The sequence below is a fragment of the Bos indicus genome, chromosome 25 (assembly GCF_029378745.1).
Source record: "Bos indicus isolate NIAB-ARS_2022 breed Sahiwal x Tharparkar chromosome 25, NIAB-ARS_B.indTharparkar_mat_pri_1.0, whole genome shotgun sequence".
Taxonomy (NCBI): Eukaryota; Metazoa; Chordata; class Mammalia; order Artiodactyla; family Bovidae; genus Bos; species Bos indicus.
The window spans coordinates 2,716,637-2,741,077 of NC_091784.1; the positions used below are offsets into that span (position 1 = coordinate 2,716,637).

Below are 24,441 nucleotides of genomic sequence, written 5' to 3' on the forward strand. Positions count from 1 at the left end.
ACCCGTTTTCCAAATTTCTTGACATTCAGAGCAGCACTTTCACAGCATTCTTTTAGGATTTGAAATAGCAGCTGGAATTCTATCACCTCTACTAGCTTTGTAGTAATGTCTAAGATCCACTTTACTCCAGGATGTCTGGTTCTAGGTGAGTGACAATTCCACCCTGGCTATCCACTTAATAAGACCTTTCCGGTATAGTTCTGTGTATTCTTGCCACCTCTTCTTAATCTCTTCTGCCTGTTAGGCCCTTACCATTTCTGTCCTTTATCCTTCCCATCCTTGCATGGAATATCCCCTTGATAAACTCCAAATTTCTTGATGAGATCTCAAGTCTTACCCATTCTATTGTTCCCCAGTATTTCTTTGCATTGTTCATTCTCACAGCCCTCTAGTAAATTTCCATTGGTCAGAAAGCAATTTGTGATGGAAGTGCCACTATCCATCCCTATTTGACCCTCACTTCTGGGCCCAGGTCTCCTCAGGGGCTGTCAGAAGTAAAAGGGATGGGGTCAGTGTCATCGGTGCGAGTCAGGACAGCTTCTTCTGCTGGCCCATCTGCCCTGCTGCTCCCTTGCCTAACTTTGGACCTTTCGGTGTCCATGGCAATGAATGGTAGCTACTTGTTTTCAAGCTGCAAGATCTCAGCCCCATACTTTACAGGGGATTGTTACATGCTCTACAGACACATGGCATTTTGAATGTTTCCTTCCCCTGAGCTCCCCTGATAGCTCAGTTGGTAAAGAATCCACCTGCAACACAGGAAACTCCAGTTTGAATCCTGGGTCAGAAGATCCCTTGAAGAAGGGATAGGCTACCCACTCACAGTATTCTTGGGCTTCTTTGTGGCTCAGCTGGTAAAGAATCCGCCTAGGTTCAACACTTGGGTTGGGAAGATCCCCTGGAGAATTCCATGGACAGTCCATGGTCACAGATTTTCTTGTCAAGCTGAGTCAAGGCTAATGTGTTACTGTTACTTGGGGTTTAGGAGGGTTGAAGGTGTGGCAAGTTCTTTAAAATTTTTACTGAAGTATAGCTGACTTACAATGTTTTAATTTCTGGTGTACAGCAAAATGATCCCATCATACATCTCTCTCTAGATCCATCCATGTTGCTGTAAACAGCGTTTCATGTTTTACGGCTGAGTTAACGTTCAAAGAGTTGGGACACGTCAACACAGGACGTGTTGGACATGACTGAGTGGCTGAACCGAATATCCCATGGGCTACACACTTCACATGGTCACTACCTGACCACGTGAGTTGACAAGAATGAGCACATAGTATTCCACTGTGAGACGAGGGATTTTGCTCATAAGTGTGTAGCACGTGAAATAAGCATGCTAGCAAAGGTATGCTCAAAACCCTCCAAGCCAGGCTTCAGCAGTATGGGAAGCAACAACTTCCAAATACACAAGCTTGCTTTCAAAGAGGCAGAACATAACTGCCAACAATCACTGGATCATGGAGAAAGCGAGACTGCCAGGAGAAATAACCTCAAATACACAGATACTACCCTGCCATTAGGAACTAAAAAGCCTCTTGATGAAAGTGAAAGAGGAGAGTGAAAAAGTTGGCTTAAAGCTCAACATGCAGAAAACAAGGATTATGGCATCCAGTCCCATCACTTCATGGGAAATAGATGGGCAAACAGTGGAAACAGTGTCAGACTTTATTTGGGGGGCTCCAAAATCACTAGATGGTGACTGCAGCCATGAAATTAAAAGACGCTTACTCCTTGGAAGGAAAGTTATGACCAACCTAGACAGCGTATTCAAAAGCAGAGACATTACTTTGCCAACAAAGGCCCGTCTAGTCAAGGCTATGCTTTTTCCTGTGGTCATGTATGGATGTGAAAGTTGGACTGTGAAGGCAGAGTGCCGAAGAATTGATGCTTTTGAACTGTGGTGGTGAAGACTCTTGCTAGTCCCTTGGTCTGCAAGGAGATCCAACCAGTCCATTCTGAAGATCAGCCCTAGGATTTCTTTGGAGGGAATGATGCTGAAGCTGAAACTCCAGTACTTTGGCCACCTCATGCGAAGAGTTGATGCTGGGAGGGATTGGGGGCAGGAGGAGAAGGGGACGACAGAGGATGAGATGGCTGGATGGCATCACAGACTCAACGGACTTGAGTTTGAGTGAACTCCAGGAGTTGGTGGACAGGGAGGCCTGGCGTGCTGCGATTCATGGGGTCACAAAGAGTCGGACACGACTGAGCGACTGAACTGAACCGTAATGGCAGAAAATGAAAAGGAACTAAAGAGCCACTTGGGGGTGAGAGTGCAAAGGCTGGCTTAGAGGAAGGAAATGGCAATGGCAACCCACTCCAGTTGTCTTGCCAGGGAAATCTCATGGACAGAGGAGCCCAGTGAGCTGCAGTTAATGGGGGTCCCTAAAAGTTGGACAGGACGTAGTGACTGAACGATATTCCATAGCATGTATGTACCACATCTTGGATAAGAATGTACCACATCTGTCAATGGACATTTAGGTTGCTTCCATTTCTTGTTACAGAAACCATGGCAAGGGAGAGAGACCAGTGACACTGGGAGATGCAGAACAGCAGTTTATTTAGCACCTGTCTGGACTCCAGAGTTGCCTCCAGAGGCTGAGTGCACAGGCTTTGTTCTGGCTATCTTTTCTATGGCATGGGATTCTGGGTCCTAGTGACTTTCCCGCCTAAGCAGTTTGGCTGACCCAATAAGTAGGCCAGTTCACAGAAGCAGAGGTGGTGAGCAATAAGCAGGCCAGTTTACAGAGGCAGAAGTGGTTAGCCTAACAATAAACTTAAGCAACTGTTTTTTTTTTTTTTTCTCTTCACTATCCACACAGGAGTGCATGTTATCTTTTGGAATAATTGTTTTGTCTGGGTATGTGTCCATGAGCTGGACTGCTGGATCATATGCTGGAGTTGGAGGAACTCCCATACTGTTTTTCATAGTAGCCGCACTAATTTACATTCTCAACAATGATAAGGTTAGGGCTTCCCTGGTGGCTCAGCTGGTAAAGAATCCATCTGCAATGTGCGGGGGATCTGGGCTGGATTGGGAAGATCCCCTGGAGAAGGGAAAGGCTACCCACTCCAGTATTCTGGCCTGGAGAAGTCCATGAACTGTATAGTCCATGGGGCCACAAGGTCACATGACTGAGTGACTTTCACTTTCCAAAGGTTAAGCTTGTTAGCCTCCTCCAGTAATCAAATTGTCAGCAGCTACTGCCAGGCCAACCTGGAGCCACTTAATCTAGTTGCTTGGAAGCCTCCCAGCTTCTGTATTAGGACTCTACTCTCCAGAGTAGTCCCTTCCTTTCCAGCCAGATACAAAATGGCTTTTTAAAGAGAGGAGCTTTAGTGAGGGCAAATTTTTTAAGTACAAAAAAACATCTTTAGGGGCACTCAAGCCTAATATAGCTCTTCTCTCTTGGGACAGCTGTGTATTTCCAGGGGTTACAATATATTCCATGTATTGAACTTGTTCCTATGAAATTTGTGCCTTTTTCTGGAAGAACCAGTAACCCCGGGCTTGAAGAAAATTAAGAACTTCAATGTCGTTCTCATCTGAGCCTCCATATCAACATGTTATTTACAGACTGTAGAACAGTCCCTTCTAGCAAATCTTTATTTCCTTTCTTAGGGTTTGGACAAACAAGTGTTGATGTCCCAACACCCCTACGGTGGGTACTTCTGTCCACCAAGTACATTGTTGCATCTGGTCCAAGTTGGGGCTAGTCCACTCAAAGGCAATCTGATATTGTGAGGGATCAACTGGGATTTAAGGTCAGAGTGAGCCACACAGCATCTCCAGGGACTTTTATAAGGATTGGCCACAAGGGGGTGTACAGGGACTACTGCATTTTCCTGTTGAGGTCTCACACCATCTTGTATCCCTCATTTGGCTAACCGACAGAATGGGACTCTTGGATTCAGACAGAGCACCAAGAGCCTATGTTTTAAGAGTGCATCTGTTTAGGGCTGTAACCTTTTCCCTCTAATCTTATGGCTATTGTCTGTTAGGATAATCAGCTTTTGGCTTAAGCTGAATTTCTGCTGGTTGGCCATTTATGGCCTTCCAGGGACTCCTCTCAGAGAAGGCAATGGCACCCCACTCCAGTACCCTTGCCTGGAAAATCCCATGGACGGAGGAGCCCTGGTGGGCTGCGGTCCATGGGGTCGCTAGGAGTCAGACACGACTGAGCGACTTCACTTTCACTTTTCGCTTTCAGGCATTGGAGAAGGAAATGGCAACCCACTCCATTGTTCTTGCCTGGAGAGTCCCAAGGGACGGCGGAGCCAGGTGGGCTGCTGTCTCTGGGGTCGCACAGAGTTGGACACGACTGAAGTGACTTAGCAGAGGGACTCCTTTGTCTCAAACTGCAGGGTTCACAGCTTGTAGACTCTGGCTGGGTACAGGCCCTTGCTCTTCTTGTTGATCAGCCTTAGCCAGGGTCAAGGTTAGACACTGCTTAAGGCCACCTAACCGCCATGTGGCCCTGAGGGAGCCCAGGGCTCTCCTTGATAGTGGGGTAGGACACTCAACTCAAAAGGCATGTGAGAGGCTCAGTGAAGTAAGGGGCAAGGACTTCCATCAGCTAGTCACCAGGAAGAAGGCCCAGCATGAGAAATCTGGACAAAGTGGCTCCCATATTAAAAAAAAAAAATTTCTTACCTGCCATCAGGGGTTCCTCGATGGATACAGACATCTTGTGGCGGGGGAGCAACCAGAATCCCTGGGCTTCCAGCATGGCCATCCCAGGAGAAGGGCCCCCCTCCTTAGCGACCAAGGGCAGTCCCATCCCCACTGACTGGCCTGTGTGTAGACTGGGCATGGCCCGGGAGCTCCTGGTACTCACTGGCCAATGGCTGGTTGGCTTACACTTGAACCCCCCTTGTTGGTCTCACCTCCAGACTGATGGTCAACTCCTCCTGCCCACTTTGGGTTGCCCTGAGGTTATGTATGAAGCATGGCTGAGAGCAAAGGCTATCTATTTAGTTTGAGCCTTGGTCTGGCTTTTTCATGGTGAGTCCTTTCCTTCTCCATCACTAAATACTTCGAAGGCCACCTCTAGGAGCTATGGCATTTGTGTTTGCGGGTCTAATTGTAACTGAGTTTTTGCCTAGTTTCAGGGGGACTGACCCTAGGGAGCAGAGAGGTCAACCTGTTAGAAGGAATGAGAAAGTGTATTTGAAAGCCATTAAACACTGAAAAAGATCAAAGAAGTGATTTAAGAGGAAGAAAACCCTGTTCTCTTTCAGGGACAGCCTGTGAAAGATTTTTAGAAAACCTTAAAAGAGTATCAAACTTGATACACTGCAGTTGGCTGAACTGACCATATTGTGTCTCTTATTTTCCTATACTTGAGTATATCCCCCGGGGACTGGGCTGCATGGAACTGACCAGGCAATAGCGTGCTTGCAGGTAGGAATATACTGCACAGGCTGGAAGTGAAGGGGGTCCAAGAGGGAATGAAAATAACTTGGGGGAACTGGAATTGGGAATAACAGAAGGTGGCACCTTGAAGGCAGAGGGTGAGGTGGGAGCAACAGGAGGTTCCAAGTCGTTCACCCTGCGTTCCTGATGATGCCTAAAGGGACGTATGAATTCCACCGGACATAGCATTGAGTTTGACCAAGGCACAGTTTGCAAGTGAGGTTCAAGAAATTATCTTCCCAAAAGGCACGAAACACCAGCCTTCCTCCCAAGAGGGAAGCCTTAGAAAAAAAGCGAGGCAGAAACCGTGAGGAGAGGGAGAAGCCAGACATTTCCCAGCCCCAGCTGGGAAAGGCCCTGGATTTACCTGGAATCCAAGGCCCCTTAGAAAGACGCTGACCTCAAGGTCTCCAGCCGGGTCACCGACGGTCCTGAAAGTCAGAAAGAGCCCAACTGTAGACAGATGCTCTATCCTGCCATTTCTGGCAAGACGTGTTTTCACCCCCAGGCCCTTCCACGGTGGGGACACACTAAAGCCTCAGTCTTGCAATATAATCAGACTGCACGTGCAGTTTTCATACGAGGTGTCAGAAATTAAAGCAATTCATCACAGGCCTGGAACTGGATTTGGGAAGCCAGGGACAGTCCAGTCTTACCTCTTACCAGAAATAATTCGGACTTCCGAAGGAACTGCGGCGAGCGGGAGGCAGACGGGCGGAGAACTAAAGACCAATGTGGGCGCTCAGGCTGAGGGAGGAGCCCGGAGGCTAGGTTGGCCGACGAATTTGGGCCACCTTCCCAGGCCCCGCCGGGCCAGGGTCCCGCCCTCCAAAGTGCAGCACTGGGAACCTAAAGTGACGTCTCCAACCGCGTGCTTGATCCTAAAAGACCGCGGGTCTGCGAGACTCAAGCTTTTATAGAAACTGTCCCAACTCTGCGATTGGGCAATCCCGGAGGAAGTATCCGCCCCCGTCACCGCTGATACGCTCTTCTTTCTACTTTTCCTGTCTCCACCAACCGAGCCCTGGCATCTTTTTCGGGAGCGGGCTCCAGCACCAGACCCCTTAAGCCCCACCCTTTTGCAGAGGCCATTGAACCTAGCTGTGACTGACGGATATACTCAGCCAATCAGAGCCCGATCTGCAACATAGAATGATTCCGAAGCCACCAATCCATCCCCGCGACGTCGGAGCCGCCGGAAGTCGTAGTTCCTGAAGAGTCGAGGGGAAGGCGGCCGCCTGGGGCCGCGAGAGCCGGGGAACTACAATTCCCGGCGGGCAGCGCGCCGGCGCGCTTCCGGCTCGAGCGGCCCGTCCCTTCCCCGGCCGGCGGCCGAGGGGGCACGATGAGGCGAGAGGGTGGCGCTCCCGTTCTCGAGCGTCCAAGGGCGGGTGAGTGTCCGCGCGGCGTGCCGGGCCCGGGGCTCGCGCCTTCGGTCCGCGCGGTGGAGGGAGGGGCCCGGCGTTTGGGGCCCCGGGAAGGGTTCGGGCCTGGGGGGCGGGGCTCAGGCGCGCCGGGGTTTCCCTCGTCCGTGCGTTTGTCTGTCTGTCAGCTGGGCCATCGCTCGCTCCTCTCCTCCGTTCTTTTCTTTATTCGCTCCTTCTTCCTCCGTTTACGGTTCGCCGCTGGGTGCCCAGCACTGTCACAGGCGCGGGGAGACTGCGGAGAGCGAGACCCCAGTTTTCCTGTACTCTTCTCGAGGAGGATTTTTCAGCCTCGCCCCTCTTGGCACTTCGCGCCCATCGTCACTGCCCGCTGTGCCTTGTAGCGTGTTGATCACTATCCCTGGGCTCCACCCACCAGATGCCAGTAGCCTCCCTCGCCCCCGGTGTGACAACCAAAAATGTCTCCAGCCATTTCCAAGCGTCCCCCCTTTTCAGAACCGGTGATTGGGGGTCCCCCCCACAATACACAGACACAGTCATGAGGATCTGTGACAGGTGCTATGAAAAACGGAAAGAAACGAGAAAGAGACAGTACTGGGGGCTCCTGAAGGGCTTGAGGAGGGGCACCTCCAGCAAGCAGCCTGTCCTGGGAAGTTGCTGGAAAAGCGTGTTGGGCAGAGAAAAGGGACTGCAAAGGCCCAGGATGAGAAAGCTCAGAGGATGCCAGCGGGTTCTGGCGATGGGGTGAGAGGTGAAGTGGTAAGGCCAGGCCAGAGTGCAGGATGGAGGCTGCGTGGTGCTCACAAGGGAGGCTGTTGGGGAACTTGAGCACAGGAGAGCCGGGGTCAGGTCTGTCTAGTCAAGCGCCTCTGGTTGTGTGCGGAGGATGGACTGCTGGCTTTGCTGGGGAAGGAGAGCATGAGGAGGCTGAATTGTGTGTGTCGGGGAAGGGGGGCTTCCTCTTCTAATCCTCACTTGGGTCTGGCTGCCTGGGCCAGGTTATCTTGAGCCAGGTCGGGACGGTCAGCTGGGGCTGAGTCTGGGGTCCTGCTCTTGTTGGGGGTGGGGAGGGTTTCCACCCCACTGAGCTATGTCCCTTGCTTAGAGCTTTGTGCTGCTCATCAGTGTCCCCTTCTCCCATCCCTCAGACCTCTCCTCATGTACACACAGGCCCCCTCTCCTGGGGGCTGCCTTTGGCAAGCATGTGGCATCTCTCTTCCACATTTCTTTGGGCCTCTCCCTTCCCACCGGAGAAGGCAATGGCACTCCACTCCAGTACTTTTGCCTGGAAAATCCCTTGGACGGAGGAGCCTGGTGGGCTGTAGTCCATGGGGTCGCTAGCGTTGGACACGACTGAGCAACTTCACTTTCACTTTTCACTTTCATGCATTGGAGAAGGAAATGGCAACCCACTCCAGTGTTCTTGCCTGGAGAATCCCAGGGACGGGGGAGTCTGGTGGGCTGCCGTCTATGGGGTCGCACAGAGTTGGACACGACTGAAGCGACTTAGCAGCAGCAGCAGCTCCCTTCCCACACCTCTTCTCCTCTCTGTCATAAATACCCCCTTGCACTGCTCTGGGCATCCACGCGGCTTCATGGAAACCCTAGTCCCTGTGTCTTGAGGTGCCTGCATGCTATAACAGCACTGCCTCCAGGAAGCCAGACCCTCCTCCCTCGGAGCAGGAAGAGCCGGGACATGGGCTACCTGGTTGATAAGAGCCCAGCCAGGAAGGAGCTTGAGCTGAGGTTCTCTGTGGAGTGACTCCACTATGGTTGTGTGTCATGATACCTCTGGAAACAAATGAAAAAGATCACGCTCTTTAGCATTGCCTAACGGCAGACAGGAACAGCTGGAAAAGTGCCTTTGGCAGGTTGAGCAGCTCAGTGGTACTTCTGACCCTCTGCCTCCTCTCTGCCCCCAGCTCAGGCTCCTGGCTTCTACAGAGTCGGGTGTGAACCTTGGCCAGTTGGCTGGACAAAGGAATAGGCAGTTTGGGAAATGGAGGAGGATGTGGCTGAAGGACCTGAGCCACTTTGGAGGCTTTGGCTGCCCAGACACGATGATCCAGCCTCTTGCTGGCTTGGGGAGGGGCTGGTTTACCTGCAAGGTGGGGCCCCTTGGTTTGCTGGCTGCCACAGAGGAAGCAGAAGGAACAGGACTTTGGTCAGCCTCGGCCCTGATCTCTTGCTGGCTGTCTGTGCCTGCGATGACCTTGCAGCTCTGTTTTCAGTTCTCAAGAAGGAGCTGATGTCGGTGGAGCCTTCGTTGCTAACTCACATGGCATCTCTCACAGTTCTTTCCAGACTTGGGTGGAGCCAGTCCATTTAACGGGGGAAGAAACCTGAGGACCAGGCAGGCACACTACTTGCCCGAAGTTGCACACTTGCCAAGTGGCAGAGGTGGGGTTTGAACTCAGGTCTCCCCAAGCCTAGCACTTGCGGGTGGGCACCCAGCATTTCAGGCCTCTAGCTGGCTCATGCGGGGGGATCCATGAAGACAGACCCACCAATCCCTCTCAACTGATGTCCTCAGTGTCCCCGTGTGCTAGCCCTGAGTCTGAAGAGATGGTCCTCCCCAGGGGAGCGTCGAGTCAGGTGGGGCTGGTGCTGACGCCACTGTGCACACCTGGCCCTTAGCCGCTTGGGCAGGAGGAAGTGGGCTGTCTGAAAGTCTTTTGGGGATGGACATTCCCAGGAGCCCCCGGGAGCAAGGAGGAGCATCCCAGCAGACACCAGGACTGGAGGGGTGTGCCTGAGGGCTGAGGGGCGTGGGCTGGTCACCTCCAGACCCAGATCTGGCCCAGAGCCTGCATGCCCTCCCCCACTTCCACTGGGAAGCAAGAAGGAGGAAACCCAGGAGACAGAAGCCACACAGGGAGCAATGAGACCACGGCCAGGTGAGCCTGGAGGTGCACACGGGGCCCAGGGACTACCAGCCACTTGGCTCTTAGGTCAAGGCTCCGGGCCTGTCTCCACGAGTTTAGACTCCTGATTTAGGACAGCTGTTGGGGCTTGCTGGGCCCTGTGGTGGAGGGGGGGGTGTGGGCAGGAAAAAGCAGCCCTGCAGCTGGACACTGAGAGAGGAGGATGAATGCCACCTCTTTCCAGCACATTCTCTCCCTGCACTGGATCTGGCCAGCCCCTTCCTCCAGGAAGCCCTCTGGACGTCCCACAGGCTGGGCCAGGCCCTGACCTCATACATGGTCCTCAGATATGGGGAAGAAAGGATTGGGGGGGGATGAGGCTGGCCCCCAGGGCGGGTGGGGACAGGAAGGCATTTCCATTGCCAAGTAGAGGTTAAGGCTGGGCTGTGGTGCAGGAGGGGCTGGGCAGGCTGGAGAGGCTGCCCCTGGACAGGAAAGGCCAGGAGGCTGGGTGGAAGAGGCAAGGAGGCAGAGCCCTGGGGAGGGCAGGCCACAGCAGGTGTCTTGGGCTGCTCTGACACCTGCGTGGAGTCTGGGCTATGGGTGCCAGGGGCAGGATGGAGAGTAGAGGCCGAAGGCCTGGGCCAAGCGCTGGGAGGGAAGGTGGCTGGGCAGGCGCCAGACCAGGGTGCGCTGGGGTCCGAGGGGACCCCTGACAGTCACAGCCTGCCTGTCTGGGACGGAAAAAGCATATTAAGGAGACGCAGGGAACAGTGACGGGAAGTGTGTGTAGCTTTGCTATGGCAACCGGGCCTGTCTCTATAGGACTTGGCAGCCTGGCCTGGGCTTGGGCCAGGGGGCCCTGGGGCAGGGCTTACCTGGGGCTGTGTGGTCTACAGGTGAGGCCAAGGCTGCACACACAGCTCCTCCGAGCCACCCCCCCCCCCCCCGGGGTAGTCAGCATCAAATGTGTGGCTTAATGGCGTTTAGAGGCCAATCCACTGCCTGCTGCCTCAGCACGTGCTGTTCAGGGGACCCCACCACACCCGCTGCTTGGGCTGTTGGAGCAGCTGTCTCGAGGCAGATCTCGACCTCGTCTGGCCACCCTACTGACCATGGATGCCCCCCACAGCCCTCTGGGTATTTCCTGAGGGGAAGGGGCGTCATGTCCCACACTCCTGAAGAGGACGCCCCAGCAGATCCCTTTGGGCTCCCTCCCAGGGAGGCTGATCAGAGGAGTGGGCGGGGGGCTTTCCTGAAGCCGGGTGGATGGAGAAGTTCAGGCGCTGGGGCATTTGGGGCGAATTTCTAGTTCCTCATTGGGCAGTGAATGCACCCCAGGCCCCAGGACACCCTTAGACATGGGTGTGGGTGGCCAAGGACCCCTGGGCGTTGACACCCGCTCAGGCGAGGCAGGGGAGGGGCTCTTCTTGGTCCTCCAGCCCTACAGCCTCACCCCAGGTGGACACCCTATTTCCATCAGGACTGGGGCCTTTCTCAGGGATAAGATCTCTGAATCCAGCCCCCAGACTGTGCTGAGGTGCCTTGGCCAGGAAGGAGGGAGGGTGAGGGGGCGCGCTTTCTGGCCCTCCTCCACCCTGGGTGGGGTCTCCCTGGTCTGCCAGCCCGCAGCTTTTCCCAGTTTATCAAGGGCCAGGTTCTGGTGTGGGTGAGGATTCTCACTCTCTGTTGACAACGTCCTGCCTGTCTAGGAGCCTCAGGCTGACTGTGGGGTGGGGAAGGGGCCTCCTCCTCCGGGGCCAGGGCACACCCCTGGCTGGCCTCAATGGAGCCCCAGCCTACGGAGTGCTGAGCTGTGCTCTTGCGTTTCTGGGGTTTTGGCCTCCAGGAAGAGGATACTGGGGAGGACTGTTATTACGAAATGCAGCCCCTGGGGGGCCTGAGGGCGGGCCGGGGGGCATCTCGCTCCATTCCAAGAAGCTCTGGATGCAATCCCAGCGTTCCAGGTGGGCGGGGCGAGCAGGGTGCCCCACCATCTGGGGTGAGCAGGGTGGGCGGGGCGACAATCCCCTCCCTCCCGCCCCTGCACGCCATCCAGGGTGCATGAGTGGGTGGGGCGGAAGGGTTCCCCCCACCATCCAGGGCGCACGGGTGGACAGAACGGACAGGGTCCTCCCACCATCCAGGGCGCATGGGTGGGTGGGACGACCAAGGTCCCCCATCATCCAGGGCCGGGGCGGTGCACTGAACCCCGTGAACTGGGAAGTGATTCCCTCCGTCCTTCCCTCTCTCAGCCCGGCTCACGGGGCCAGTCCTGTCCGGTCTGTCCCCTGCCGGCTCCTGTGTCATTGCCCCGCCTGACCCTATTGGCTGTCTGGGGACTTTCCGGCTGATTTGCATGTTGCCTGCAAGTCCTGCGTGCCTTTCTGTTTACTTCACTTCGGAGCGGGACAGCCAGACCGCCACTGCAACAGGCGCTCAGGCAACCGGCACCCCCGAGGGGGCGGGCAGGCTGGCTGCGGCCTGGGGGAAGCGCCTGCCAGGGTCACGGCCGCCCGGACCGTGGGTGCCACTCTCTGCAGCCGGCAGCTGGCCTCGTGGCCCCGGGGAGCTTGCAGCGGAGGGAGCAGATGATTGTAAAATCCAGGTCAGTGTCAGCCAGCGGCCACCCAGAGCCAGCCGCGGGTTCCCCCAAAGGGGTGGAGCGCTTTGCGCGGATGGGTTGAGTGCTGGCGCTGGCTGGGCCTCACACAGCTACAGCCCAGTGGCCTTACTCCTAGCAGGGCAGCCCCCAGGACTTCCTACTTAATAGGGAGACCCACAGGGGTGCTGGAGGTGGGCTTCCAGAGCCCCTGTTACCCCCTAGAGAAGAAGCCACAGAGAAGGGGGGGTATGTGGGGGGGCAAGCCCTTTGAGTCACAGCAGGGCCAGCAGCAGGCAGGAGGGGGAGGCTTTGGCCAAGCTCTGGGGACACCTCAGGCACTCAGAGCCCTGCAGGTGGGCGAGGTGCCTCATGGCAATGCCACCTGTGGGGGCTGAGAGCCACCGTGTCAAGGCCTGAGTCTCAAAACTTGGGCCTGTGGCGAGAGGTGGTCTTTGGAGGGGTGCAGCTGGGGAGAAGTGAGGAGAGCTTTAGAGCCAACCCCTCCCTGCTGTCCTGCCGGGTGGGCCCCAGGGCATACTGCTTGGCCGTTGTGGGGGGCGTGGTTGTCGCTGGAGGAGCCAGGTCAGGAGGGCCTGGTGTGGAAAGTGCCAGAACCAACTGGACTGTGCCTTGCTGTCTGCTGGACTCACATGGGGGGCATAGAGCATCTCCTACCTTCTCGTGGGGGGATGGGTTGTCCTTCCCCTTGGAGCCTTGGGGTCCTGCAGGACCCCCAGACCACTAGATGGGCCCCTGCCTGCCCTGCAACATGGGGAGAGCCATTCCTAATGCTGGTCTGATGGCTGGACCATGCGCTGGGTGATGAGCCTGTGGTGTGTGTCCAGGGGAGGCTGCTGGAGGTCTCCCAAGGTGCAGAGGTCATGCGGGCTTGGTGAAGGGGCCTGGGCGTGTGGCCTTCCTCCCTGTGCAGGGCTCTCAGCACAGCCGACTGCCGTGGGGGACACGGTGCTCCTGGCTGCAGACGCAGCAGGTCCTGATGTCAGGCACACTGCTCTGGGGGCGGCGGGGGAGGGGGGGGGCGGGGGGCGGGTGGAGTCTGCTGATACGGCCACCTCAGTTTAGTTCAGTTCAGTCACTCAGTCTTGTCGACTCTTTGCAACCCCATGGACTGCAGCATGCCAGGCCTCCGTGTCCATCACCAACTCCCGGAGTTTACTCAAACTCAGGTCCATGGAGTCGGTGGTGCCTTCCAACCATCATCCTCTGTCGCCCCTTTCTCCTCCTGCCTTCAGTCTTTCCCAGCGTCAGAGTCTTTTCCAGTGAATCAGTTCTTCACATCAGGTGGCCCTGTCAGGGTGGGCACTATCTTGGGAGTGGAGCTGCCCTCCTGGAGGGCCCGTCCTCTGTGGGCGGCTGACGGGATCTGCTTACACCCAGGCCTGGCTAGCTCTCCCTGGGCCCACCCTAGCTCCTCTCTTATTGGGTGGGAGTCCCCAGAAACCGGGGGTGATGCCCACAGCACCGTCTCTCAGCTACCTGCTTACCCCAGCCCTTGAGATTGAGTCACTCTGGGGGGCAAGCAGAGTCATGCTCTGTTCCTGGGGTGGGTGACCTGCACACCATCAAGAGCCTGAGCTCTGCGCTCCTCTCCTGCCTGAAGGGGCTTTCTGTGTGTGGTGTGGCTGGTGAGGGGCGGGGCACCACCCAACAGGTCCCCTGGGGCGTGGCCACAGCTGCCCTGGCAGGAAATAGCCTGAGGCTGGCCCAGCCTTGGCCCCAGGGGCATCCTGACCTTGGACCCCGGGGAGCAGACAGAGCAGGAGTGAGGAGGTGGGTGGCAGAGCTGGCTGGCTTTTCCCAAGGGCTAAGCCTTGGAGCAAGGTGGAACTGAGCACCAGCTCCTGCCCCCCCCACAACCCCCGGGCTGCCTCCTTCCCTCCGGCCTGTCTATACCTGGGGCAGGTGGGAGGGGAGGGGGCTTTGACTGCAGGAACCCACCCTTGTTGGGATTGGTGGTGGAGCCAGGCCGGCCGGAGCAGCCCTGCCAACCAGCAGGGCTTGGGCCACCGTCTGGAGCCCTGTGTCTGTTCTGCCCACAGGGGACGCCGCCCGAGGAGCCTGGATGCCGCTCTAGAGCATGAGCTCGGGCAAGGGCGCCCGCTACAACCGCTTCTCCGGGGGGCCGAGCAACCTTCCCACCCCAGACACGGCCGGGGTGAGGGCCAACCCCAGGGAGGGTCGCCTCTGGGCACGCCTTGTGCTCACCCCACACGCCCAGGGCCCTGGGGGGCTTTCCAGAACACCCAGTCCATCCCTGGAGGTCCCTAGGGTGGGCTGTGCCACGTGTGTGGTTGGTGTGTCTGCGAGTGTGTGTGCACGCGGGCTCCTTAGTGGGACAGCATGTCAGCCCGTATCCACATGTGTGGCCACATCCTCCGCGGGGTCGGGGCCGAGTCACATTCATTCTCTCTCCAGACCAGAATGGAAACCACGTTCGGTCCCGCCTTTTCGGCTGTCACCACCATCACAAAAGGTGAGCCTGGGAGCCCAGACCAGCCTGGGCCAGGGAAGCAGTCCGCCATCCCGCTGCCTGCCCCCAGGTCCCCTACACCTCCTCGCGGAGCCCTGCCCGCCGCCTCTCTGAGTGGGCACCATTTCACACCCCGTCCCTGATCAAGTGACCCCTGACTCATCCCAGCCCAGGCTCTTAGGGTCGGGCTCGGGGACAGGCCGGGCCTGGGATGGTGGCAGGACAGACTCCTGGGCTCCTTCCTGGAGTCCGGTCCCTTGGGGAGCCCCCAGCGTGTGTGTCTGGGAGGTGGGGAGGAACCAGCACACGAAGGCACAGCCTCTTCCCTGGAGATGGCACGTGGCCCCTCCGGGCAGGACCGCTGGTCCTTTTGCCTCTTCAGGGCTCTGCCTCTCCTCGCAGCACACACTTGCGTGCTAAGTCACCTCAGCCGTGTCCAACTCCGTGACCCCATGGACTGTAGCCCACCAGGCTCCTCTGTCCTTGGGATTGCCCAGGCAAGAACACTGGGGTGGGTTGCCATGCCCTCCTCCACGGGGTCTTCCCCACCCAGGGATTGAACCCATGTTTGCTGTGGCTCCTGCATTGCCGGCAGGTTCTTTACCACTGAGCGAGTGGGAAGCTCCACCTCAGAGTGCACCAGCTGCTAATTAAAGTAGTGTTTTAGCTGCTTCTCCAGGATTTTCTCTGGATACACTTGGTGGTGGGGCCGCCAGCCCACCGCGCACGTCTGCTGGCCCAGGATCCTTGCTTCTGCCAAATGACCCCCCAACCTGGGGGCTCTAAAAGAGCCCTCTTTTTTTTCCTTAAATGTTCTTTTCTGAGGGAAAAGCAAATACACATCCCCCCCACCCGTGTCTCTTGGGTCTCTGATTTCTCATCGGCCTTTAGAAGCTGCGTGGCACGCTGCCTTGGCAGACAAGAGCTCCCAGGCAGAGGCCGACGGGGCCTGTCCCACCCAGCACCCCCTCAGTGTTGGGGCAGGGCAGAGCCAGCACCCAGGCCTGCCCAGCTGCCCCGCCCAGGCTGTCTGATTCCAGGCCGGGACCCAGGGCCGCTCACAGGGCAGCCCACTGAAGCCTGGATTATGCACCCATGCCTTCGGGGCTGTTGCGACATCTGGGCCCGGGTGGGCCCGAGACCAGTGGGGCCATTGTGCGCCTCCGGCTGCTGCCTGCAGCAACTCAGAGGGGAACCCCTGTTCCCACATGGACCCCTGCCCAGTGCCTTCTCTGGGCAGCTGAGGTGACAGGCAGGAGGAGGTGGGCGGAGAGGGGCCTGGACCACCAGGCTGCTGTACCAGCTGAGGGGCCGCAGACCTCTCTGCCTGGGGGCGGCAGGGCGGGGGCAGGGGGCTTCTAGGCTCAGTGCCAGGGCTGTCCGGGGCGGCCCCCGCCTGGCCCACGTGCAGAAGCGTCCGCAGCCCGCCCTGGTAGTCCGGCCTCCCCGCACTGCCCACCGTGGCCCTTTCTCTTTGCAGCCGATGGGACCAGCACATACAAACAGCACCGCAGGACGCCCTCTTCCTCTAGCTCCCTGGCCTACTCCCCGCGGGACGAGGAGGACAGCATGGTAGGTCTGCGCCGCGCTCCTCTCTGCCCTCGGGAGTGGGCCTGGCAAGAGAGAGGCCCAGGAGGAGCTGAAGGTGGAGGCTTAGCTGGAGGGAGTGCCTCGAGCTCAGAGGTGAGGGTGGAGAGAGCGGTGAGGCCAGGGCCCAGCGCGGCGACACCCCAAGACCTGAGCCCCTGTGGCCGGGTTTCCAGAGGGGCGAGGGGTGGCTGGGCTGGGTGGTGTGGCGCCCGCAGGTCTGGACGTTTGACTTCCTCTTGTGGGGGTGGTAGGAGCCACAGAACGTTCATTCAGGAGGGTGACCAGGTCTGATCCCCATCTTTGAAGCTTTCTCTCCTACTGAGTGGAGACTGTGTGTGTGGGTTGCTGGGTGCAAGCAGGGGCCCTGAGCCTGGGGGTCCTGACCACAGACAGGAGTCAGCAGGTAGGCCCGGGCTGGGGTTACCGATTTAGGGGTTTGGGGCAGAGTTGGAGCTGGGTGTCAGTGCCCAGGCCATGGGGCCAGGGTCACAGTGGCCATTCCCTGCCAATCTGCCCACTGGCCCTTCGCTCGGCTCTGGGGCTGCACGGGGAAGCAAAGGTGGGCCTGGGTAGCGGGCCTGGGGCGCAGTCACCCTCGGGCTCTCACCCTCGCCCACCTCTCTGGGCTGCCCCTGCTTTGCCTCGGACCTCCCTCTGGCCAGCTGTACAGCCCTGCTAACCCCCCAGCACCCAGGCTTTTTCCTCAGTGGCCAGCCTTTGTTTTCTGTTTAATAGGAAAAAAAAAAAAAGTATTTCTAATTATTCAAAAAACACACTCATGTGCCCAGAACAGCACTAGGCCCTCCCCAAGCACTCGCCCCCTCCCCTGGGCTCTGCCTGCCTCTGTGTCTGGGGCCCATGACGTGCCCAGGGCCTGTGATGTGCCCAGGACCTGTGACGTGTCTGGTGCCTGTGACGTGTCCAGGGCCCGTGACGTGTTCATGGAGCAAGGCTGGAAGCAGTAGGCCTGCCTGCCTGCCTGGCTGGGCCTTGAGGACAGTGGATTCCCTGTGAAATCCTTGGGTTTTGGTGGCTTCTGGATGTGGGCACGTGCTGTGAGGGCCTGGAGCTGTGGCCACCTGGACACCAGGTCTTTGGCGGCTGTCGGGCCCCCCTGGGCCACGCCCGCTGCTGGCCCTGAGGAGCTGGACCTTCCCGGGCCCTGAGGTTTGGGGCCAGTGGCCCTGCCCCCGGCCCAGACCTGCAGCTGCCCCTGCACTCAAGGGGAGTGGGGTCCCCACAGCGGGCAGGCGGCCAGGGGGAGAGAGCCTGGCCAGCCCACATGCTTGGCCCCCCTCCCGCCTGGACCTGTTCTCGCCCTCTGGTTTCCATTGCTACCCTGGGGATGGTTTGACTCACTTCCTCTGACTTTCCCCTCTCGCTCCTCACGTGGTGTTTCCATGCAAACGTGCCACTTGGGCTGCCGGGTGCTGCCCTGGTGAGGGAGGTGCCCGTCTGTGGGCACGCTGGGCACACGGATCTCTGCCGCCCGCACGCCGGGAAGCCGGGCCCTGGCACTACCCGGCCAGCCTCCCTGGGCCCATAGGGGTCTTGTGCCTCGGGCTGGTGGGGAGGGGACCCTTCTAACTGTCTATGCACCCGCCACGGCTTGGAAGGAAGCAGCCGGGCCCAGAGGGGCTGGTGGGCTGGGCGTGGAGGCAGGTGGTTTATGGCTCTTGAATGAGGCTTTGGGAGGGTGAGAGAGGAGCATGGGAGTGACTGGAGCAGTTGCTCTCGTAGGATCTCTCCTGGAGGATTCTGGGCCCTGAAGGAAAGAAGGGACGGTGCCCCTTGTCCTGGCGCACCCCTCCTTGTGTCTCTGGAAGCTCAGGCAGAGTCCAGCACCTGTGCCCCTCCCCCCTGCTCTCAGAGGCTGGGCTGGGGTTTGGTGGGGGTGTCCACCCTACCCTGGTAGCCTCCCTGGCTTGGGCTACTGTCCCCAGGCAGGACAGCCCGTGGGCCCCTGGAGCCCTGCAGCCAGCCTTCCAGCCCCTCCCTCTGGCACTCTGGGGGCCGTGGCCACCCCCGCCCTGGGATTGGCTGGTGGAGGTGCCCCCTCTGCGGCCCACATTCCCTCACGGGAAGCAGGAAGCAGGCCGAGCGTGTCCTCGTAGAATTGAATAGCAGGAAGTCTCTCCATTTACACAAAGAAAGTTGGCAGACGTGAGCGGGCGTCCTGACGGCAGGGCCAGGACCGTGGGGCCGGCTTCGCGCCCTCAGCACACTGGGGACTGGGCTGGCGCCCGCTGGGCCAGGGGTCCTGGCCCGGTCCTCCCGCCTGCTGATGGTCGGCCCCCTGCCCGCAGCCCCCTATCAGCACGCCTCGCCGCTCCGACTCAGCCATCTCCGTGCGCTCCCTGCACTCTGAGTCTAGCATGTCCCTCCGCTCCACGTTCTCGCTGCCGGAGGAGGAGGAGGAGCCGGTAGGTGTGGCCGGTGGGGGGCCCTCCCCGTGCCCGGCGGTGGGGGCCCCTTCCCCTCAGGCTCCCTGTCCGCACAGGTCCACATCGGGGACTTGGGGGCCCAGACTGGGTCCCCCAGGCACGTTCTTCTCTCTCCCCGTCCCAGGGGCTGCCCGGGGACCAGCTTTCAGCAGGAAAGGCGGGGCCCACCTGGGGCCCCTTCTGGTCTGAGTCCCAGGGAGAGGGTGGGCACAGCTGGAGGGCCTCTCCATGCGCAAGTCCCCTCGAGCCCTAGGCCTCATTGGGCTCCCCTCAGGACACACCCCGGCCGAGGTGCTCTCGCCCCAGGAGGGCAGCCCGGCCTGCGGGACGGGGAGTTGGGTTCCCGTAGCCCTGGCGCCCCTCACCCCACCCTGCTTGGTTCCAGGAGCCGCTGGTGTTTGCCGAGCAGCCCTCGGTGAAGCTGTGCTGCCAGCTCTGCTGCAGCGTGTTCAAGGACCCCGTGATCACCACGTGTGGGGTGAGCTGCCCTCCCAGCCTGTGTGCTCTGTGAGCCCCGAACCGTGAGGCACCCGGTCTGGCCGCCCAGCACGTGCCCTCTGCAGTGGGCGAGGGGTGGGGTCCCTGCGGCTGCGCCCCCACCTGCCCGTTGTCCCCACAGCACACCTTCTGCCGAAGATGCGCCTTGAAGTCAGGTAGGACCCTCTCAGCCCAGGCCCGGCCACCCGGGTCCCCAGTGGCGGGGAGGTCCCTCTGGGGAGGTCCACCCGGGGCCCAGCTCTGATGGAGCCCCCTAGTCCTCCGCCACCGGCAGTTCCTGGCCAGCGATCAGGCCAGGCTCGGGGCCTCCCCGCAGCGGGTGTGGGCGAGACCCCCAGGTGCAGCGCCCGCTGTCAGGGCTGCTGGCCTCGGGACTCAGGCCTTAGCCGCTGGCCCTTTCCACGCTCTGTCCCCAGCCCCCCGGCACTACCCCAGACTCCTGGGTCCACCAAGAGGCCTCCGTCGCCACTGCTCACCTAGTGGTGGTCCCTGGTGGCCCAGCCGAGCGTCCCTTCCTGTTCTGGGAGCCCCAGAGGGGAAGGTAGACGCCAGGATGAGGCCCCTGGTGTAGGCTCAGCCCACCCAGCCGGGGAGCAGGCTCCAGGCCCGCCGCCCACCAGGGCATGCTCTCCCCGGGGCGGGGCTGGCTGGGCAGGCCATGGGGTCAGCGTGCCCTCCCCCCCAGAGAAGTGCCCCGTGGACAACGCCAAGCTGACGGTGGTGGTGAACAACATCGCGGTGGCCGAGCAGATCGGCGAGCTCTTCATCCACTGCAGGCACGGCTGTCGGGCGGTGGGGGGCGGGAAGCCCTCCGTCTTCGAGGTGGACCCCCGAGGGTGCCCCTTCACCATCAAGCTCAGCGCTCGAAAGTAAGGGCCCCCGTCTGCCCCCAGTCCCCGCCCCCCCGGGGCCCCCGAGAGCTGGGGCCGCTGGGGACTCAGCCCGCACGCCGTGCCGCCCGGCCGCCCCTCCAGGGACCACGAGGGCAGCTGTGACTACAGGCCTGTGCGCTGCCCCAACAACCCCAGCTGCCCCCCCCTCCTCAAGATGAACCTGGAGGCCCACCTCAGGGAGTGCGAGCACATCAAGTGTCCCCACTCCAAGTACGGGTGAGTGGGCGGGGCGGGGGCGGGGCCGGCAGGCCTGGGCGGGGCCAGGGGCGGGGCGGGGCGGGCGCAGGGGGCGGCAGGCCTGGGCTGGCGGTCACGGCCCCTCCTTCAGCAACCCTTGGCTGAGAGCCGCCTGAGTACCAGGCACTGGGGAGACGGCCTTAGCGGGAGCCACACCATCGACTGTGTAATTACAAACCGAGGTACAGGTGCTGAGGAGACCCGAGCCCCGTGGGGACACAGCGCCCGGGGAGCTGGGAACTGATGCATGCAAGGGCACAAGCCGGGCCCGGACCTGGGAGAGGGCTTCTGGCAGCTGGACCAGCAGCAGCGAGTTGAGAGCAGAGGGGAAAGGGGCCAGCAGAGGCGGCAGCAGCTGGCTCTTCGGGGCGGAAGCCAGTGAGGGGGAGCAGGAGCCCTGGAGGAGCTCTGGGCTGGAGTGCGGCGGCTGGATTGCTGGGGGAGGCAGGACGGGCGGTGGGCGAGCGGCTGTGCACAGGGCAGTGGCCCGGCACAGAAGTGGGGTTTGTGGGAGACTCTTGGGGCTGGAGAGGCAGAGGGAAGGGGCCACCTGGCGGGCAGGTGGGCAGGACAGCTGTCCCATCCCTCCAGGTGCACGTTCATCGGGAACCAGGACACATACGAGACGCACTTGGAGACGTGCCGCTTCGAGGGCCTGAAGGAGTTCCTGCAGCAGACAGACGACCGCTTCCATGAGATGCACGTGGCGCTGGCCCAGAAGGACCAGGAGATTGCCTTCCTGCGCTCCATGCTGGGCAAGCTCTCGGAGAAGATAGACCAGCTGGAGAAGAGCCTGGAGCTCAAGTTTGGTGAGAGACCGGCCCAGGGGGTGCAGGGGTTCAGCCCTGCCTCCGGGTCCCTGACACCCCCTGCCCTGCCGCTCAGATGTCCTGGATGAAAACCAGAGCAAGCTCAGCGAGGACCTCATGGAGTTCCGGAGGGATGCGTCCATGTTGAATGTGAGCGGGCAGGGGCCACGGGCGGGGCCGGATGCTGGGAGGTGGGTGGGGTGGGTCCCAGCAGAAGGCCTGTTCCCACTCAGGATTAGGTATCTGTGCTGGGGGGCCCTGCCTGGGGCAGGAAAGGCCATTGGGACCCCACCCATCCCACGCTCTGCTCTGCTCTTGGCCCCACAGGACGAGCTGTCCCACATCAACGCGCGGCTGAACATGGGCATCCTCGGCTGTGAGTGTGGGCCCCCTGCTGCCCGCCCCGCGGTCCCCAGGCCCCCAGACACCTCATACCTCCTGTCTCTCTGCAGCCTATGACCCACAGCAGATCTTCAAGTGCAAGGGAACATTTGTGGGCCACCAGGGCCCCGTCTGGTGTCTTTGCGTCTACTCCATGGGGGACTTGCTCTTCAGTGGGTCCTCTGACAAGACCATCAAGGTGGGTAGCAGCCTGCCCAGGGGCCAGGCAGCCTGGAGCAGCAGGGCTGGGCATGGCACACCAACCTCTGCCAGCTCCAGGCCTGCCCATGGACAGGGCTTTCTCTGCTCACATCATTCGTGCTGTAGTGCCCCCTGCCACCAGGCTGGCCCTGCTGGGATCTGCCCTGACCCTGGTTTCTGCAGGTGTGGGACACGTGTACCACCTACAAGTGCCAGAAGACGCTGGAGGGCCATGATGGCATTGTCCTGGCCCTCTGCATCCAGGGGTGAGTGTGGGCGCACATGTGTCCACTGAGCACAGGGCCCACGTGGACTGTGGCTGCATGTGTCATAGAGTGACTTTGTCCGCCAGTCCTGGGACCCTGAGCAGGGCCGAGTCATGGGTGGTGGTACGTGGGGCCTCCGTCTCTGACACTGTGCCTCCCTGAGCAGAGCCCTGACCCCGGAGAGCCTCAGGTGGCCGAGGACAGGCAGGACCGGAGGGGAGGCAGGCTCCTGCTGGCCAACAGGGCCCGGCCACCCCCTAGCCCAGAGTGCCCCTTCTAGACCATCCCTCCTGGAATGTGTCACGAGGCTGTGTGCTGTGGGCGTGAGTGTGTATGTGCGTGTGAGATGCTGGCGCACAGGAAGCAACAGCTTGACTGCCAGCAATGCTAACAAGGGTAATTACCTCCCGCCTCAGCTGTCAGACGCTTGCCAGGCAGGCGCGTCCAAGGTCCTCTCGCTGAGGCGGGAAGACCGAGGCTGGGCTCAAGGAAGCTGTAGTGGTCCTGGCAATGGCCAAGGCCTCTGGTTCCTGGTGGCCAGTGCTCGCTTGGCCCGGCCAGGGCGGTGTCAGCAGGGGTGCTGGCTTCTCCCGCCCTGACACCCTGGCTTTCCTTCCCCAGGTGCAAGCTCTACAGTGGCTCGGCCGACTGCACCATCATTGTGAGTGGGGCCGGCGGGCGGGCAGGGCCTGAGAGCCCCAGGCACTCTGTGCCACTGGGGCCTGGGCTCGGCAGGGCCTCAGGCTTCGCGCCTATCTCCCACCAGGTATGGGACATCCAGAACCTACAGAAGGTGAACACGATCCGGGCCCACGACAACCCGGTGTGCACGCTGGTGTCCTCACACAACATGCTCTTCAGCGGCTCCCTGAAGGCCATCAAGGTCAGGCCGGGCGGTGTGTGTGCATGCCGGTGCCGGTGGTGCCCCCCCGGCCTGCACTCACGGCCACTCCCACAGGTCTGGGACATCGTGGGCACAGAGTTGAAGCTGAAGAAGGAGCTCACTGGCCTCAACCACTGGGTGCGAGCCCTGGTGGCCGCCCAGACCTACCTGTACAGCGGCTCCTACCAGACAATCAAGGTGGGCCCCCCCGACCCCGAGCCGGCTCCGTCTGCCCTGCCCCCACTGGGCCAGCACAGGGAGGCCCTCACATGCACCCTGGGTCGTGGGTGGGCCGCCTGGCCTGTGACCAAGTGGCCTGCGCTTGCCCGTAGATCTGGGACATCCGGACCCTCGACTGCATCCACGTCCTGCAGACGTCTGGCGGCAGCGTCTACTCTATCGCTGTGACCAATCACCACATCGTCTGTGGCACCTACGAGAACCTCATCCATGTAAGAGCGGATGCAGGGGGGCGGCGTCTGGCTCTGGGCCCCTGTCCGCCCCCATCTGTGTCCTCTGACCTGCCAGCGCCACCCCCCAGGTGTGGGATATCGAGTCTAAGGAGCAGGTGCGGACCCTGACAGGCCATGTTGGCACCGTGTACGCCCTGGCAGTCATCTCAACGCCAGACCAGACCAAAGTCTTCAGCGCATCCTATGACCGGTCTCTTAGGGTACGAGCTGGCCAAGTGCCTGGAGGGGGCAGCTCAGGGCTGGTGCCAGGCCTGGGCGGTCCTCATGTCCCATGTGTCCCCAGGTCTGGAGTATGGACAACATGATCTGCACGCAGACTCTGCTGCGTCACCAGGGCAGTGTGACCGCGCTGGCCGTGTCCCGGGGCCGGCTCTTCTCCGGAGCCGTGGACAGCACTGTGAAGGTCAGCACCGTGGCTCAGGCCATCCACAGGGGCTGTGTGGGGAAGTGGGAGCGAGGGAGGCAGGTGGGAGCTAGCAGCCCGGGCTGTCGGGGGCAGGTACGGATGGCAGCGGGCTTTGGGGCTGCATGGCCAAAGTGGCACTTGAAATGGAGTCTTCCCCCTGCAGGTGTGGACTTGTTAACAGAATCCACGCCGGGTCTCAGCTTCCTCTGGGCCTGACCTAGGCCTAAGCCCGGTGGGCCACGTGACTGGTCTTGGGGTCTCTGCCTGCCCCATGGGGACTCAGCCAGGCAGGCAGTGCCCTCCCTGCCCTGTGCCCCATGAGCCTCCCTCTGCTTGGCCCTGTCACCGTCACTGCCAGGACAGTGCCCAGCCCATCTGGGTGCCAGGTACGACGCTTGCCAGGCCCACCTCCATCCTCACTCCAGATGGACTGTGGGCCTTTTTACTCACCTTTTCTACACTGTTTTTAGACTGTACATAGATTTGATTACTTCTTGATTGAAATAAAAGTTGCACAGACTGTGGCTCTGAGTGGGGATGGTCCTCGGGGAGGGGGGACACCTGAGCACGCCGGGGGGCACAGGCACTGCCCA

General features: G+C 60.1%; 1 protein-coding gene, 1 long non-coding RNA gene and 1 other non-coding gene across 5 annotated transcripts; 1 reads left to right on the plus strand and 2 right to left on the minus strand.

The window, feature by feature from the left end:
- Positions 1-2,549: 2,549 nt before the first annotated feature.
- On the minus strand, positions 2,550-6,464 carry LOC109578804 (uncharacterized). The gene is made up of 2 exons (XR_002183739.2): positions 6,079-6,464; positions 2,550-5,853 (listed from the first exon to the last, which is right to left on the minus strand). It is a non-coding gene; the product is annotated as an uncharacterized lncRNA (long non-coding RNA).
- LOC139179853 (small nucleolar RNA SNORD60) lies at positions 5,956-6,038 on the minus strand. The gene has a single exon (XR_011564202.1). It is a non-coding gene; the product is annotated as a small nucleolar RNA SNORD60 (small nucleolar RNA).
- Positions 6,465-6,655: 191 nt separating the features above from the next.
- Positions 6,656-24,372, plus strand: TRAF7 (TNF receptor associated factor 7). Of its 3 annotated transcripts, none has more exons than XM_070779455.1 (21): positions 6,656-6,813; positions 14,337-14,452; positions 14,713-14,770; positions 16,248-16,339; positions 18,664-18,780; positions 19,187-19,279; positions 19,421-19,454; positions 19,985-20,168; positions 20,274-20,408; positions 21,021-21,238; positions 21,315-21,388; positions 21,566-21,614; positions 21,691-21,818; positions 22,004-22,086; positions 22,708-22,747; positions 22,853-22,969; positions 23,045-23,167; positions 23,302-23,421; positions 23,511-23,642; positions 23,726-23,845; positions 24,012-24,372. In XM_070779455.1, exons 2-21 carry the CDS (start codon positions 14,375-14,377, stop codon positions 24,024-24,026), a joined length of 2,010 nt encoding a protein of 669 aa, XP_070635556.1. In that variant the 5' UTR covers positions 6,656-6,813; positions 14,337-14,374; the 3' UTR covers positions 24,027-24,372. The 3 variants fall into 3 exon arrangements, with proteins under 3 accessions (XP_070635556.1, XP_070635557.1, XP_019843581.1); XM_070779456.1 differs by having other exon boundaries at positions 20,274-20,402; XM_019988022.2 differs by lacking the exon at positions 6,656-6,813 and adding an exon at positions 12,069-12,279.
- Positions 24,373-24,441: the final 69 nt, after the last annotated feature.

Bases quoted from the DNA above. Each gene is read 5' to 3' on its own strand.
- TRAF7 (XM_070779455.1), top strand. From the start codon at position 14,375: ATGAGCTCGGGCAAGGGCGCCCGCTACAACCGCTTCTCCGGGGGGCCG. The intron at 22,087-22,707 runs GTGAGTGTGGGC...TTCCTTCCCCAG, and splicing joins CTGGCCCTCTGCATCCAGGG to GTGCAAGCTCTACAGTGGCT. The intron at 23,168-23,301 runs GTGGGCCCCCCC...GCTTGCCCGTAG, and splicing joins GCTCCTACCAGACAATCAAG to ATCTGGGACATCCGGACCCT.